Below are 15,397 nucleotides of genomic sequence, written 5' to 3'. Positions count from 1 at the left end.
GTACAGTATTTTTCCTGCTCATGTAAACTGTGCTAATATCTTTCAAGCCTGCCTTGGTCATATACTGAGAGGTTTGTTGTAAAAAAGTGAAATGTCTTTGATAGATGTATTGTTTAGTGTAATAAATAATGTTTTAGACGAAGAATTTGCTGTTGTGATCAGAGTAAATTAGACTGTGAGTGATTGTCTTTATTGGACCATAAACTGGTGTGGCATTGCTAAAGAAACTGAGAAGCAATAACAGTTGGAGGATCCAAAAGGATGTTGCAGGAATGTTTCATTAAAGCCAGTGTCTGTTGGTCCATTTTCTGTCGATATTACAAAGGAAAGCTAATACTTTGGGCCTTCCTTTGGCAGAACAGATAACAGGCTGTAAGAAGCTGAGCACATGGCTAATGCAGAAGTAATCCCAGAGTCCCATAAATGTTTTAAGAGTCACGTCTCTGTTCATCCCAATAATTAAGCAGCACTCCTCTTAATTGCCTCTCTTCTATCTGGGGGACATTTTAAGATGGTCCAGTTCACCCTGTATGTATCTGTAAGCCCCTTCAGCCCCACAATGCAACACAACAACATTCAGGAGCATGATGTCCACTGAAAATTAGGCGACTAAAGTTGAAAATACCCTTCTGCCTCCAGTTGAACTGTGCATACTGTTCGTATCCTGAAACTTTAGGATTTTTGTATTGAAATTGAATGATGCTGAAGCTTCAACTATAGAACCCCCACACCATAGCCAGCATCTGCATCCCAGAGCCCTTTGATAATTCAGTATGTGATATTTGTCCTTTGTCTTTTATCACGTTCCCCCATGGGGAGGCTCTTTAATTTTTGGCTGGGTGGGCGGGAAGGAGAGATGGATCAGAAGGTGAATGCGTAGACCACACCCACCACCACGATGTTGCCGATAGTAGCGATGATGGCAATCCAGAGCCAGATGGCATCACTGGACGAGGACTGGTCGTCCTGCTGGGCCTGGGCTGAGGCAGCCGCAGAGGCAGCGTGGACGCTGGCCGAGGAGTTGAAGAGTGAGTGGTCGGCACTGTAGTTGTCATTGGGTGAGGAGTCCATGAAGGCCCCTGTCATGACTGGGATCTGGAGGAGAGGGAGTTAGTGAGGGAGAGAAGGAGAGAGATAGAAAGAGAGAGAATTAGAGAAGATTGAAAGGTGTTATTTTATTTCATATGCAGTGTAGAGCTCTTTGCCAATAGGTACTGCACATCGATCTAACATTACAGTAAAGTCCCTTATCCTATGAGTAGGATTTGTTCTTGGGCCCTGCATTAACAAGTTAAAGCAGAACAGTATATTCAAATAAATAGTGAACATGATATCACTGCATCTTGTTGCAAATGGGAACAAGGTTTCTCACTTAAAAAGAAAGGAGGACCAAGGCACTCTTCATATAATTGATTAAAATGTTTAAGGGAAAAATGTTCAATAGAAACAATGTTTATAAAAATCTGACGCGTTTCGGCTGCATGGCCTTCGTCAGGGAGTACAAAGAAATAATACAATGTTCTCTTTTTAACAGCTTTTCACATTAACCCTAATTTCACATTAACACTTGTGTCCCATCGTCCAGAATGCCACACTAAATACATTTGCCAAGAAGGTGAATTTTGATGTGGAGAATCTGTTTAAGGGAAAAATTGACTCCAACCAATCACGACGTAATCTTTCTAAGATAGAGAGGGATGCAGTTGAATCATTGTCCAAAAATGAACGGGTTGTGGTTAAAAAAGCAGACAAAGGTGGTGCTACAGTAGTGTGGAGTAAAGACATATGTGACAGAAGCCTACTGTCAATTAGACAATGATGAATTCTACCAATCTCTTACCTTCAACCCTACAGAGGACCTAAAAATTGAGTTGAAAGGGATCCTCACAGAAGCTAAGGAGAATGGCTACATTTCAGACAATGAGTTCAAATTTATTTTCAATGGCAGTCCACGTATGGCTTCTTTTTACCTTCTTCCAAAAGTCCACAAAAATCTTGAAAATCCCCCAGGCAGGCCAGTCATTAGTGGTAATGAAAGTCTGACAGAACCCATCTCTAAGTACATTGATTACTTTATTAAGCCTTTTCTGACGTCACTCCCAGCCTATCTTCAAGATACCACAGATGTGTTGAACAAAATTAAGGAATTGAATAATATAGGTAGTCACCATGGATGTGGACTCTCTTTACACCACCATTGAACATGAACAAGGTTTGGCAGCTATGCACCATTTCTTGAGTACCCAACCTGAAACTGAGATGCCTCCTACAGAATTCATTGTCTCACTGACTGAATGGACTCTTAATCATAACATCTTTATCTTTCAGGACCGTATTTTTAAACAGGTCAAAGGATGTGCCATGGGAGCTTGCTACAGCCCTTCCTATGCTGGTTTGTACTTGGGTAAATGGGAAAATGACTTCCTTTTGGATCCTTCTAATAACCATTTCTTTGACCGGATTATATGGTGGGGACGCTATATTGATGATGTATGCCTTTTTTGGTCCGGCTCAGAAGATGAACTTATTTCCTTCCACCAATACCTTAACAGCATTAACCCTAACATCAAACTAACTATGGAGTACAGCAAGGATAACATTCATTTTTTGGACCTCGACATCAGTAAAAATGACAAAGGTTGTTTGCACACATCAATCTTTAGGAAGCCTACAGATGGGAATACCATTCTGAGGGCAGACAGTTTTCACCCCAAAAGGCTAAAAGAGAATATTCCATATGGCCAATTCCAAAGAGTCCGCAGAATTTGCGATCAGGAAACAGACTATAGTGTCAAATCTGCTGAATTGGAGAATCGTTTCTTGAATCGGGGCTACAGCGTCCAGGTCCTGAAAGATGCAGGTATAAGGGCTGGATTACTTGACAGAGAGAACTTGTTGCGAAGGGGAGTGCCTCGTGATGCTTCAGAGAGAGTGTATTTTGTTACAAAATACAGCACTGAAGCAGAGAACATTAAAAGAATCATTAAAAATAATTGGGGAATCATCCAAAGTGATACGCTACTACGCCAAGTCTTTCCTGAGCCACCAGTCATAAGCTTTAAGAGATGTCCTACCATAAAGGACAAATTAGTCCACAGTTATCTTCCGGGTGACTCTCCAAAAACTTGGCTTGGCCACAAACTCAAGGGCTCTTTTAAATGTAACCAGTGCAACCATTGCAGAAATATTGCACAGAGAAAGTATTTTGTTGATACAGCTTCCAAAATGGAGTATTACGTCAAGCATTTCATTAACTGCAAAACCACTCATGTCATCTATAGATTGGAATGTCCACAGTGCAAAGTGTTCTACATTGGACAGACAAAGAGACGCCTTCAAAATCGCCTAGCGGAACACAAGTACGCCATACGGGTAGGCAATGAAGACTACCCCATGGCAAGGCACTACAAGTCCTTACACCATGGCAACCTTGCCTCCCTACAAGCTATGGGTATTGATCATATCCCGGCCTCTATTAGAAAAGGGTACCGTGTTAAACAGTTAAACCAAAGGGAAAGTTTTGGGATTTACAAATTACAGGCCACTAAATACCTGGGTTTAAATGAAGATATGGATTTCTCACCCTTCTTGTAGGGTTGTGATGGGTACATTTGCTGTCATCTAGTGGACATTTTGCTCAATTGCCCTCAGCTATGTTAAGACTCTTGTTCATGTTTTGCTGTGTTCTAGTGTACTATGGAATATATTGCTTTCTTATTCTTGACACTTCTCCTGGCTGGCGGGCGGCTTTGGCGGCTCCTGGCTGGCGGGCCAGGAAAAACTTGCTCCTTATGTGTGACTCCCAATCAGCAACAACGAGCTTCAGCTGTGCCTGATTGGGAGCCACACACGGCCCAAAACAAAGAAATACAAAAACATAGAAAAAGGAACATAGAACGCCCACCCAATGTAACACCCTGGCCTAACCAAAATAAAGAACAAAAACCCCTCTCTATGGCCAGGGCGTTACACGTTGAGACTGGTGTTTTGCGGGTACTATTTAATGAAGCTGCCAGTTGAGGACTTGTGTGGCGTCTGTTTCTCAAACTAGACACTAATGTACTTGTCCTCTTGCTCTGTTGTGCACCGGGGCCTCCCATTCCTCTTTCCATTCTGGTTAGGGCCAGTTTGCGCTGTTCTGTGAAGGGAGTAGTACACAGCGTTGTACAAGATCTTCAGTTTTTTGGCAATTTCTTTGCATGGAATAGCCTTCATTCCTCAGAACAATAATAGATTGACAATTTTCAGAAGAAAGTTCTTTGTTTCTGGCCATTTTGGGCCTGTAATCAAACCCACAAATGCTGATGCTCCAGATACTCAACTAGTCTAAAGAAGGCCAGTTTTATTGCTTCTTTAATCAGGACAACAGTTTTCAGCTGTGCTAACATAATTGCAAAAGGGTTTTCTAATGATCAATTAGCCTTTTAAAATGATAAACTTGGATTAGCTAACACAACGTGCCATTGGAACACAGGAGTTATGGTTGCTGATAATGGGCCTCTGTACGCCTATGTATATATTCCATAAAAAATCTGCCATTTCCAGCTACAACAGTCATTTACAACATTAACGATGTCTACACTGTATTTCTGATCAATTTGATGTTATTATAATGGACAAGAAATGTGCTTTTATTTCAAAAACAAGGGCATTTCTAAGTGACTACAAACCTTTGAATGGTAGTAGTAGGTTTTACTGAGTCTAAAGAGTGACAAAAATCTACACGCATAGAGACACATCTAACCCAAACACCCCGATCATGTCTCATTTCAACATTAAAAACGTCCATGTCATAGCCTTGCATAACATGCAAGAATTGTCAAGGTTTGAAGTAAATACTGGTCTCTCATTTCACTACTTACCCCAGCCTTATCCAAACCCGCTATTCCCCAATGCACAGGAACACGAGGCCAGCACAGAGAGTGGGAAACATTAATGCAATGGAAAGACATAAACCCTGGTACGGGGCATCCCCAAGTGGGCAATGAGGGCCATATCCAATCCATTTAATGTCAGGAAACCGATACCAGTAAACCTGCATGGGTGAGTGGCTGTGTAATAGAGCTAGTCCTCTGGTCGCTGACCAGGGCCAGGCTCAGAGGAACCAAAGGAACCAAACACTGGGCTGAACTTTCCTGACCTCGCTTAAGGGTAACGGAACTGCTGGCTAAACGGCCATAGCTGGATCTATTTTAACATTGCGAGCAGTTTATTAGTGCTATATCGGATAATACCAAACATGCCCATTTTGCATGGTCAATGTAATATCTACAATACATTATAGAGTACAAACTATCGCTAGGTCTATAGCTAGGTAGTGCAGCGCTATTGGAAACCATACCACTGCCGTACACCTGCTATCACACCCTGATAAATGCGGCCCATCTGTTCCTGGGATCATGCCATGATGAGGGCCCAATTAAAGTAAGCGTTATGTAGAATGTTCTGTAATTGCATCCCATTAGGATATAACCACCATGAAGTGCTCTTTAAAATGCCCCCCCCCAAAACAAAACAAAAACCACTCAACTGTTGAGGAGCAATAAATACATAATTTCTGCTGTACTTTATCATCTGGTCATCTGGAATCGACTTCTGGTAAACAGCAAATGGATAGCATGAGCAAATTATGTCACCTCAAATTATGTCACAGAACAATAGATTTGGCCTCTTCCATTGTGTATTGACTAAGACCAGGTGGAAATTTACCTCAGTCCACCACGGTTCTGTTCTGCCGTCCAGATTTACAACTCGAGTCTCATTGATGTTATTTTTCTCAGCAGCCCAGCAGCATTTCATAGTAAATCTTTAACTCAATAGAATGCGTGTAGCACAGTGATCCAGCCCAGCCACCTACATCATGTTGACAGTCAGTCTTGCATTTCAATCAGTGGAGGCTGCAGAGTGGAGGATATACATGTATATATATATATTACATTATATATATATATATATTTATTACATTATATATATATATATATATATACACATATATATATACATACATATACATACATACATTCATACATACATATATATATATATATATATACATACATACACACACACACACACACACATATATAAAAATATACATACACATATATACCATAATAATGGCCGGAATGGAGGAAATGGAATGGCATCAAGGAAACCATGTATTTGATGTATTTGATACGATTCCACCAATTCCGCTCCAGCCTTTACCATGAGCCTGTCCTCCCCAATTAAGGTGCCACTAACCTCCTGTTTCATTATATAGTGTTTCTGCAGCTTCGTACACATGGTTATCTAACACTTTACTGCAGGGTACTCAATTACTATTTGAGAATATCCGGTCACACAAATTTCCTAGATGGCAAAGGTCCGGATGGATATTGTCATTTATCGGTATAGTAACAAACCCCCACCTCGCAACCCATGCGCCCCCAATTGTTCAAACCCCTCTTGTTGGCAGAGATCAACTTTTGCCATTTTAAAGCTAATTTCTTGCAATTCTACAAATTTTGCCATGTGATCTGTGTTCATATAATACCAGAGTGACTGAACAAAATCAATGGGTGCCCCCTGAGGGTCAAGGCACTGGGGATGTAATCTGGCCATGATAACTACAAGATTTAGACAGCTGGTTAGCCTAATTGACCTATTTAGCTAACATGACCAGTAGTTGATCAACTGGAAATTTCTGACCAGTTATAAATAGCTATAAATAGCTGAATGACTGCCAATGCACTACCACATTTTGAAATTGCACCTTGTGCATTTTACTATTACAACTCTCAACAGCAGTACGCTGAAAGCCCGACTGAGTTATTTTTTTAAGTCAGAACCCGCGGTATGTATATGATTTTTTTATTAGGATCCCCATTAGTCGACACTAATGGCGACAGCTAGTCTTCCTGGTGTCCGACACATAACATATTAACCCCGTTCTGGGTCCGGATCTGGAGTGCGGTCCACCGGTTGAGTATCGCTGCTTTACTTTGTAGTATTGTACTGTATTTTTTCTCTTGACCCATAAGCATCGGCCAGGCTGTGTAATTTAATGCATTTGAGTCACTCAATGCCTCTAATCTTAGTGTGACATTTTAAACTATCTCTGCACTCTTCTTGTATAGCCCGTTGAGATTGGAATTAAATTCCCTTCACTTCTTTCAGAAGTATGATTCATTTAAGTCACATCCAAATATATATATATATATATATATATATATATATATAAAAAAATCACTTAACACAGTTATCAGGAAACCCCGATCATCAATCAAATTGAAAGTAATTTACTTTCACAGTGATGAGTTGAACCTTCTATTTACAAAATACCAGTCCCTCGTTGGTGATAAGCATTGATAATTGTCAGTTGCGTGATCAACTCAATGAAAAATGTAAATGCACAAACAACAAACGGTGATTTCCCATTCTTGCCAGCTGAGAGGGAAGCCAATGCCTGACTCTCAGCACACACAGAAGATCATCTTTGATTAAGACTTCACTGTTATATGAGTGCAGTGTGTTTGGTGTGTGTGTGTGCGTGCGTGCGTGCGGGTGTGACATCTGGAAAGTTATCCTTGTTCCAGTGTCTAAATCCTGACACGTGTTACTATGTGTCTGTTTCTGTGTCTGAAGTGCTCTGGTCCATGACTCCCTCGGCTGCACCACACACTCTGTCAACAGGCAAACCAACTTAACACCCACATTTCTGACACCTGAGAAGGACACTGCTTTAAAGACAGGCTGAGGCAGAGGTACAAGAGAATTGGAGGTTTTAGAGCGTAAACATTTTTCATGAGTCAGAATTTAATCTTTAATCTCTCCAAAATAAGTATTCCCTCACTTCAAAATGAGGATTTAGACAGGAGCTCAGAAAGGCAGATGAGGAGAAAGTGTGTATATTGGCCTTTTTTATGGTGTCTTTTCTTAATCAACTGAAGAAGTATTCATTGTCATGAATGTATAAGACCCCCTACCAAAGATCTATTCTCATCAGCAGTATACTTGAGCATTACTACAACTTTGAAAATATTTTTCTGAATTGTTTCTATCCCCTGAACCCTGATTTCACACTGCATCTCTGGAGATCTGTCTATAGTTGCCTGTTTGCCTTGAGGCATAATTTGGGGTTTTAAAAATATAATAAGCAGAGCATTCTGCGCCTGGAGGTCCTTCATAAGATCACTTCTAGTGGAATTTTACTCTCTTTCAGTGAGCCTCATGAATTTAAAAAGATGGCCTGTCTCCAAACTGTTCTAATGGGAATAGCCCCGACTTGGCCTCTCACTGGAGATATGTTGGTGGTTTGGACAGGGTATGAAAATGTGCTGACAAGTTATGGATAGCGACAGCTCTGTATTTTGACAGTGAACAGTAAAGCTGTTTATTTTTCATGGATACTCTCCTTTTCTCTCCTGTCTTTGTTTGGTTTGAGTGCACTGGTTGTAACGATTTTCCCAAGCTGTAAGGTGTGGTTTTTAGGTTCAGAAAAAACTCAGGGCACTGTAGAATAATTCAACGAATATATACAGTACCAGTCAAAAGTTTGGACATACCTACTCATTCAACGTTTTTTCTTTATTTTTACTATTTTCTACATTGTAGAATAATAGTGAAGACATCAAAACTATGAAATAACACATATGGATTCATGTAGTAACCAAAAAAGTGTTAAACAAATCAAAATACATTTTATATTTGAGATTCTTCAAAGTAGCCACCCTTACCCTTGATGACAGCTTTGCACACTCTTGGCATTCTCTCAACCATCTTCATGAGGCAGTCACCTGGAATGTATTTCAATTAACAGGTGTGCCTTGTTAAAAGTTCATTTGTGGAATTTCTTTCCTTCTTAATGCGTTTGAGCCAATCAGTTGTGTAGTGACAAGGTCGGGGTGGTATACAGAAGATAGCCCTATTTGGAAAAAGACCAAGTCCATATTAAGGCAAGAACAGCTCAAATAAGCAAAGAGAAACGACAGTCCATCATTACTTTAAGACATGAAGGTCAGACAATACGGAAAATTTCAAGAACTTTGAAAGTTTCTTCAAGTGCAGTCGCAAAAACTTCACAGAGTTCAAGTAACAGAAATATCTCAACATCAACTGTTCAGAAGACCGAGTGAATCAGGCCGTCATGGTCTAATCGCTGCAAAGAAACCACTACTAAAGGACACCAAGAAGAAGATACTTGCTTGGGCCAAGAAACACAAGCAATGGACATTAGACAGGTGGAAATCTGTCCTTTGGTCTGATGAGTATAAATTTGAGATTTTTCATTCCAAACGCTGTGTCTTTGTGAGACGCAGAGTAGGTGAACGGATGATCTCCGCATGTGTGGTTCCCACCGTGAAGCATGGAGGAGGAGGTGTGAAGGTGTGGAGGTGCTTTGCTGGTGACATTGTCAGTGATTTATTTATAATTCAAGGCACACCAGCATGGTTACCACAGAATTCTGCAGCGATACACCATCCCATCTGGTTTGCGCTTAGTGGGACTATCATTTGTATTTCAACAGGACAATGACCCAACACACCTACAGACGGTGTAAGGGCTATTTGACCAAGAACGAGAGTGATGGAGTGCTGCATCAGATGACCTGGCCTCCACAATCACCCAACTTCAACCTAATTGAGATGGTTTGGGATGAGTTGGACCACAGAGTGAAGGAAAAGTAGCCAACAAGTGCTCAGCATATGTGGGAACTCCTTCAAGACTGTTGGAAAAGCATTCCAGGTGAAGCTGGTTGAGAGAATGTCAAGAGTGTGCAAAGCTGTCATCAAGGCAAAGGGTAGATACTTTGAAGAATCTAAAATATAAATATATTTTGATTTGTTTAACCTCTCTTGGGTAGGGGGCAGTATTTTCACGTCTGGATGAAAAGCGTGCCCAAAGTAAACTGCCTGTTACTCAGGCCCAGAAGCTAGGATATGCATATAATTGGTAGATTTGGATAGAAAACACTCGAAAAGTTTCAGAACTCTTAAAATAATGTCTGTGAGTATAACCTAACTGATATGGCAGGTGAAACCCTGGGGACAAACCATCCCCCCCAAATAAAATTCAGCCTACCACTATTTTCAATGGCTGTCACTTTTATTATAAGGTGAAGTCCTCCCAGATTGCAGTTCCAAAGGCTTCCACTAGATGTCAACAGTCTTTAGAAAGAGTTTCAGGCTGGTTTTTGGAAGAATTTGCCAAAAATTGTAGTTTTTCTAGGTGGCTCCCATTTTGGCTGTAGTGTTTCCAAGCGCGTGAATGAGAGCGCATTCTTTGGTATTTTTCTCCGGTAAAGACAATAATGATTCTTCGTCTTAAATTGTATTGTTTATTTATGTATTAGGGTACCTAAGGTTTGATTATAAACATTGTTTGACTTGTTTGGAAAAGTTTATTAGTAACGTTTGTGATTCATTTTGTATGCATTTTGATGGAGGGAAACTGGGTGGATTATTGACTGAACTGCTGTTTTTATGGATATAAAGAAAGACATTATTGAACAAAAGGACAATTTCTGATGTAACTGGGACCTTTTGGAGTGCCAACAGAAGAATATCATCAAAGGTAAGGCATTTATTATATCGCTATTTCTGACTTTCGTGTCGCACCTGCCTGGTTGAAAAATGTTTTTCATGGTTTTGTATGCGGGGCGCTGTCCTGAGATAATCGCATGGTGTGCTTTCGCCGTAAAGCCTTTTTGAAATCTGACACAGCGGCTGGATTAACAAGAATTTAAGCTTTATTTTTGATGTATTACACTTGTGATTTTATGAAAGTAAAATATTTATAATACTGTAGTTTGAATTTCGCGCTCTGCAATTTCACCGGATGTTGGCCAGGTGGAACGCTACCGTCCCACCTGCCCATATTAACACTGTTTTGGTTACTATATGATTCCGTATGTGTTATTTCCTAGTTTTGATCTCTTCACTAATATTCAATGTAGAAAATAGCACAAATTTAAAAAAAACCTTGAATGAGTAGGTGTGTCTAAACTTTTGACTGGTACTGTATGTATTTTGAGAGAATAGTAACTGGTGGATGTCAAAGAGACAACTCTTTTCTGTTCGGTTTGAGTGCTCCAATTTGGACTATTTTCCCATGCTGTAATGTGTTGTTGTTGGGTTCATATTAATATTCTGAGAAAAAAACACAGGGCACTGTAGATTAGGTCATCCATAACAATGGCCACAGTACATGTCCAGAGTAATAGTGCTAAGTGCAAGTATAGAGTCATATTGTGTAATGCTGGTGTTTTTACAATGTTGTCATCTTTTGTCCTCAGACAAGAAACCTTTAACTCTTCACAGTGTCAAAGTCCTTTGTTTCACAAATCTTGAGCTTCTTTGTATAGGAAAAATGTTGTTTTTGCTCATGAATAACATTCAAATGTGCTTTTCTCAGTCTTTCAATGAGCTTCCTCAGCCTTTCATTCCAATAATTAAAATTACAACAATGCAGTTTGAGAACTGATTAAATGTTTCATTCTTCATTATGAGATAGCTTTCAAAAATGTAAGAAAAATGTTTTTCTGTCTACAACTTCAATCCATTAATCATTTACAGTATATAAGCATACATTTGAATCATGTATGCGCCGGATTAAATGTGCAGCATGTGTTTTAAAGTATAGATTACACCCAAAAGCATATGCACTTTTCTCCCACACACACACAGTACTTGGCATTAATTGTAATGTAGCACACTATTCCCATGTTTCTATGTGTGGATGTTAGTCATGCATTTTTTATAGGATTTTTTAAACTTAAAATACACTCACTGGAATCACTTCTCACCGGCCCTGATGAACTGGGTAAAAAATACTGAACACTACTGAGAATTTCCTATACATCTAACCATTTGGTGATAGAGCGTTCGGTCATTTCAAGTTCTTGCATACATAATACACAAACTCAGGTGCATACGGAGGGCATTTATTTAAGTTAAAATAACCAGAATCTCGTTCCTTCTCTTGACCCTTGTTTGCCTCTTTGCCACACTCTTTGTGTACTCCTGTCTTTGTGTACTCCTGTCTGAAAACGTCTGCTAAAAACTAAACTTCACACCAGTGAAAATCCATAATATACCAGGCCATTAGAGTGTACCAAGGACCTGTAGGCACAGATATTCCACTCCAGAGTGCATGCAAACCAAGTGTCCGTCTTAGAAAACTGAATGCCAGGGTGCTCTGTATCCATCTTCTGCGCTGATGTCACTGTGGCAGTAAAAGTGCTCTCCTTGCACTCAATGAGCTTTGTGCTTGTTGCCGGGGGGATGTGCTTAGCAACAAATAATTGCTTTTCCTGACAACTGCTGGCAGCTGATAGAAAGGTGCAGCCCCATCTCTTTAATTTTCATTTTGGTTTAACTAGGCAAGTCAGTTAAGAACAAATTCTTATTTATAATGGACAACGCTGGGCCAATTGTGCGCCGCCCTATGGGACTTCCAATCACGGCCGGTTGTGATACAGCCTGGATTCAAACCAGAGTGTCTGTAGTGACGCCTCTAGCACTGAGATGCAGTGCCTTAGACCGCTGCGCCACTCAGGAGCCCAATCTCTAAAGTGGAGAGTTTGCTCCTCTCTGATTTGACACTGCGGGGCATTAGATCATATTGACATCCTCCTCCGATACGTCTCTTTGACTGAAAGTCACATTCCCAGGATGATACCCACATCTTCCCCCATCTATATCTGCTATGGCATGCTATTTTAATAAGACCTAGGGTCAAAAGGCTTTGCATTACAGGGGAAGAGGCAGTTACAGCAGAAAAACACCAAAAAGAAGTGTGTGGGGGAAACAATGCGCAAAAACAGCCAAGCTAGTCGTTTATCTTGTGTGAAAGACACATTTTGGTTGAAATCATTCAGTTGTCCAACTGACTAGGTATCCCCTTTCATTCAGGGTGCAATATTGAGATATCTCCACACAAGTAAAACTTCGTTTCTGAGGACCCAGCTGTGCTTTGAGCTCATTTGAAATACGAAGAGCAGCCAAAAACACAGTCATCCACAGTAAGTTGCATGGCAAAAGGCAATATAGGACCGAAAAATGCCTTTGCTACTGTCAAAAAGAGGAGTATGACAAATAGCTTCTGCTCAGGCCATTACTGTGTAGCTCTGTGACTCACATGTGTGTACATTATTTTCATGTCTGTGATCTGTAATAGTTAAAGTGGTCAGTACTATGACAGATTGGGACATAAATGAAACCTTTCACACGATCAACCACTCATGAAGTTCCCCTTTCTAAAATGTGAGGGTTATGCTTGTGCAGATTAAATTACTTTATTTTTCTATTACTACTATTGTGATCAAGCAATCATCCCTGAAACCATAAGTATATGACAAGTGGCAGCGATGATCTTCATGTCAATGGAGAGTTGGACTGAAGAGCCACAACATGGGCATAGTCCAATTTACCCAATAAATTACTGGGAGTTTATATATAGAGTGTGCGACTCTCTTTATTTTTATAGCTTTTAGTTTATTGCCGTTAGTCAGCACCTCTACATAAAATAATTCTCTGGGTGTGTGCCAGCTCATGTTTTTCATAGTCCAATGACAAATATTATAGTGTTGAGATTGCAATGTGGTGTGTACACAGTTCCCTTTCAGCCCGTCACTCAGTATAACATACTATGGGGAGTCAATGACCAATCATATTCACCTGAAAAAAACTGAAATCATGCCCAAGGGGCAAAATTATATCTTCCTGGCAATAATACCAGAGTTTGCATTCGTTTCCTAAATTCTTTGTTCTTCAGCTTGCCTGAAGGAAGATGGTGTCACGTAATTTACAAACCTTTCAAGCACACAAAGACTACGAGATTCGGCTTCGACTTAGGTGTCTGTTATTGGGAGAGAGTACTCTTCCCCTTAGATGTTGCAATTTTTGGTCTTGGTATCGGTTTTTGTGTTTGCTAAAAACACACTACTTTCTGCTTTGCTTGTGTAGCCAGTACTTCCTTGCTTGAGTAAGATAAGAGTAAGTTTAAAAAGGATAACCAGCCGAGTTTTAACCTCCGACCGTGCCCTAGGACATCTGGTCTCACAATGAAAATTAAAGATAATCACGAGTGCTGTCCTGTTAGCTCGGGGTGGAAACACGCTCAGGCGGATTGGGGCTGCTGGCTAAGGGACTTCCAGATTCCGGGGATGATATAGTATCCCTGATTGGCTCTGGAGGATTTTCAGAGTATGAATCGGATGATATCAGTCCGGGGCTTGCTTTGGACTCGGAGGGGGAGAGTGAACCATTGGTGGTTAATGCACCTTTGATGGAGCTGTATCGTAGGGCGGAAGATCATCTGGGAGTGAATTGGCAGTCTTTTCCCAGCAGCAGAGTTCTTCCAGGTTTGGGGAAAGGTATTTACTTCCTGTCCCTTCAGCGGTGAAGAATCGCATACCCCTGTTTAAATATTTTGTCGATGAGCTAAATAAAGGCAACCTCAGACTCCCTTTATTCAGCCAGGCAGGTGCTACCAGGTTATGGTGAGTTCATGAATGTCAAGGGTATGGAAGAAGTTGGGCTCGTTTGCACACCGCCGATGGATGGAAAGCTGGTGAGTTACTTAGCTCCAGAGGCTAACAAGGGAGCGAATCCTAGCACAGTTCTTCTGAATAAACAGTGCCGGTCCTCGGCCGATCAGCTAGACCAAGTGTACCAGACTGAGGGTGTGGTTCATGACAGGGACAAGCGGCTGTATTTGGATGAGCCAGTTTCGCCAACAAGGTTGTTGGGCTCAGCTATGGAGTCTTTACAGGCCCGTTACGAGGAGAAACAGAAACAGGATCCAGCTCTTCGGGTCCTTTCTTCCACTAAGATCCTTCGCGGTGGGCAAATCGGGTCCAGGCCAGAAGAGGGTTGCCTCGGGACAGGGGGTGGCTTCAAGGTCGATTTGGGCAGCAGCACAGTCTTGGCACAGACACCGTGATGGGTCAAAGGAGAGAGGGGTGAAAGCTGATTCTTCTGTGACGCAGGGGAAGGAGCAGACCTCACGACCCTAACTGGAGGCCGATGAGGGGGCGTGCTCTTGGAGCTCCCAAGAGTGGAAACAGTGCTCCCAAGTGGCTCAGTCAATGGGGTCAAGTTACTAGTTGCAAACCCGACGTGGGCCGGGTATCAGAACAGCGGTACCACAAAAGCACATTGTTTCTACCCATGGTTCCTCTGTGTTCAGGGGTATCGAGAGTGCAGTATTGTCCAGGTGTGGGCATAATAAACACAGTTCCTTTCCCATATTCAGACAAACGGTTGTCAAGCGTGCTGGATATGAAAACAAGCATGCCCCAAAAAAATCGCATCCCAGTTCTCAGCGTGGCGCTATGCCCCTTCAAGAGATAATGTATTGGAGACTTGCAGCATGCTCCACCCAGTGGCGTGCATGCGCAGTTTCACCATGGTTG

At 41.2% G+C, this 15,397-nt stretch overlaps 1 protein-coding gene across 2 annotated transcripts in view; it reads right to left on the bottom strand.

Annotated features, from left to right (window-relative positions):
- Window positions 1-531: 531 nt before the first annotated feature.
- LOC115162150 (uncharacterized protein C14orf132-like) overlaps window positions 532-15,397 on the bottom strand; it is a 75,887-nt gene continuing 61,021 nt past the window's right edge. For both annotated transcript variants that reach the window (XM_029713170.1, XM_029713172.1), the window contains exon 2: window positions 532-1,095. In XM_029713170.1, the coding sequence (XP_029569030.1) occupies window positions 862-1,095 (234 nt within the window). In that variant the 3' untranslated portion in view covers window positions 532-861. The remainder of the gene's footprint in view (window positions 1,096-15,397) is intronic.

Source organism: Salmo trutta, chromosome 25 (genome assembly GCF_901001165.1).
Source record: "Salmo trutta chromosome 25, fSalTru1.1, whole genome shotgun sequence".
NCBI lineage: Eukaryota > Metazoa > Chordata > Actinopteri > Salmoniformes > Salmonidae > Salmo > Salmo trutta.
Note: the sequence above shows the minus strand (reverse complement) of the source record. Positions and strands in the feature narration are given on the sequence as shown.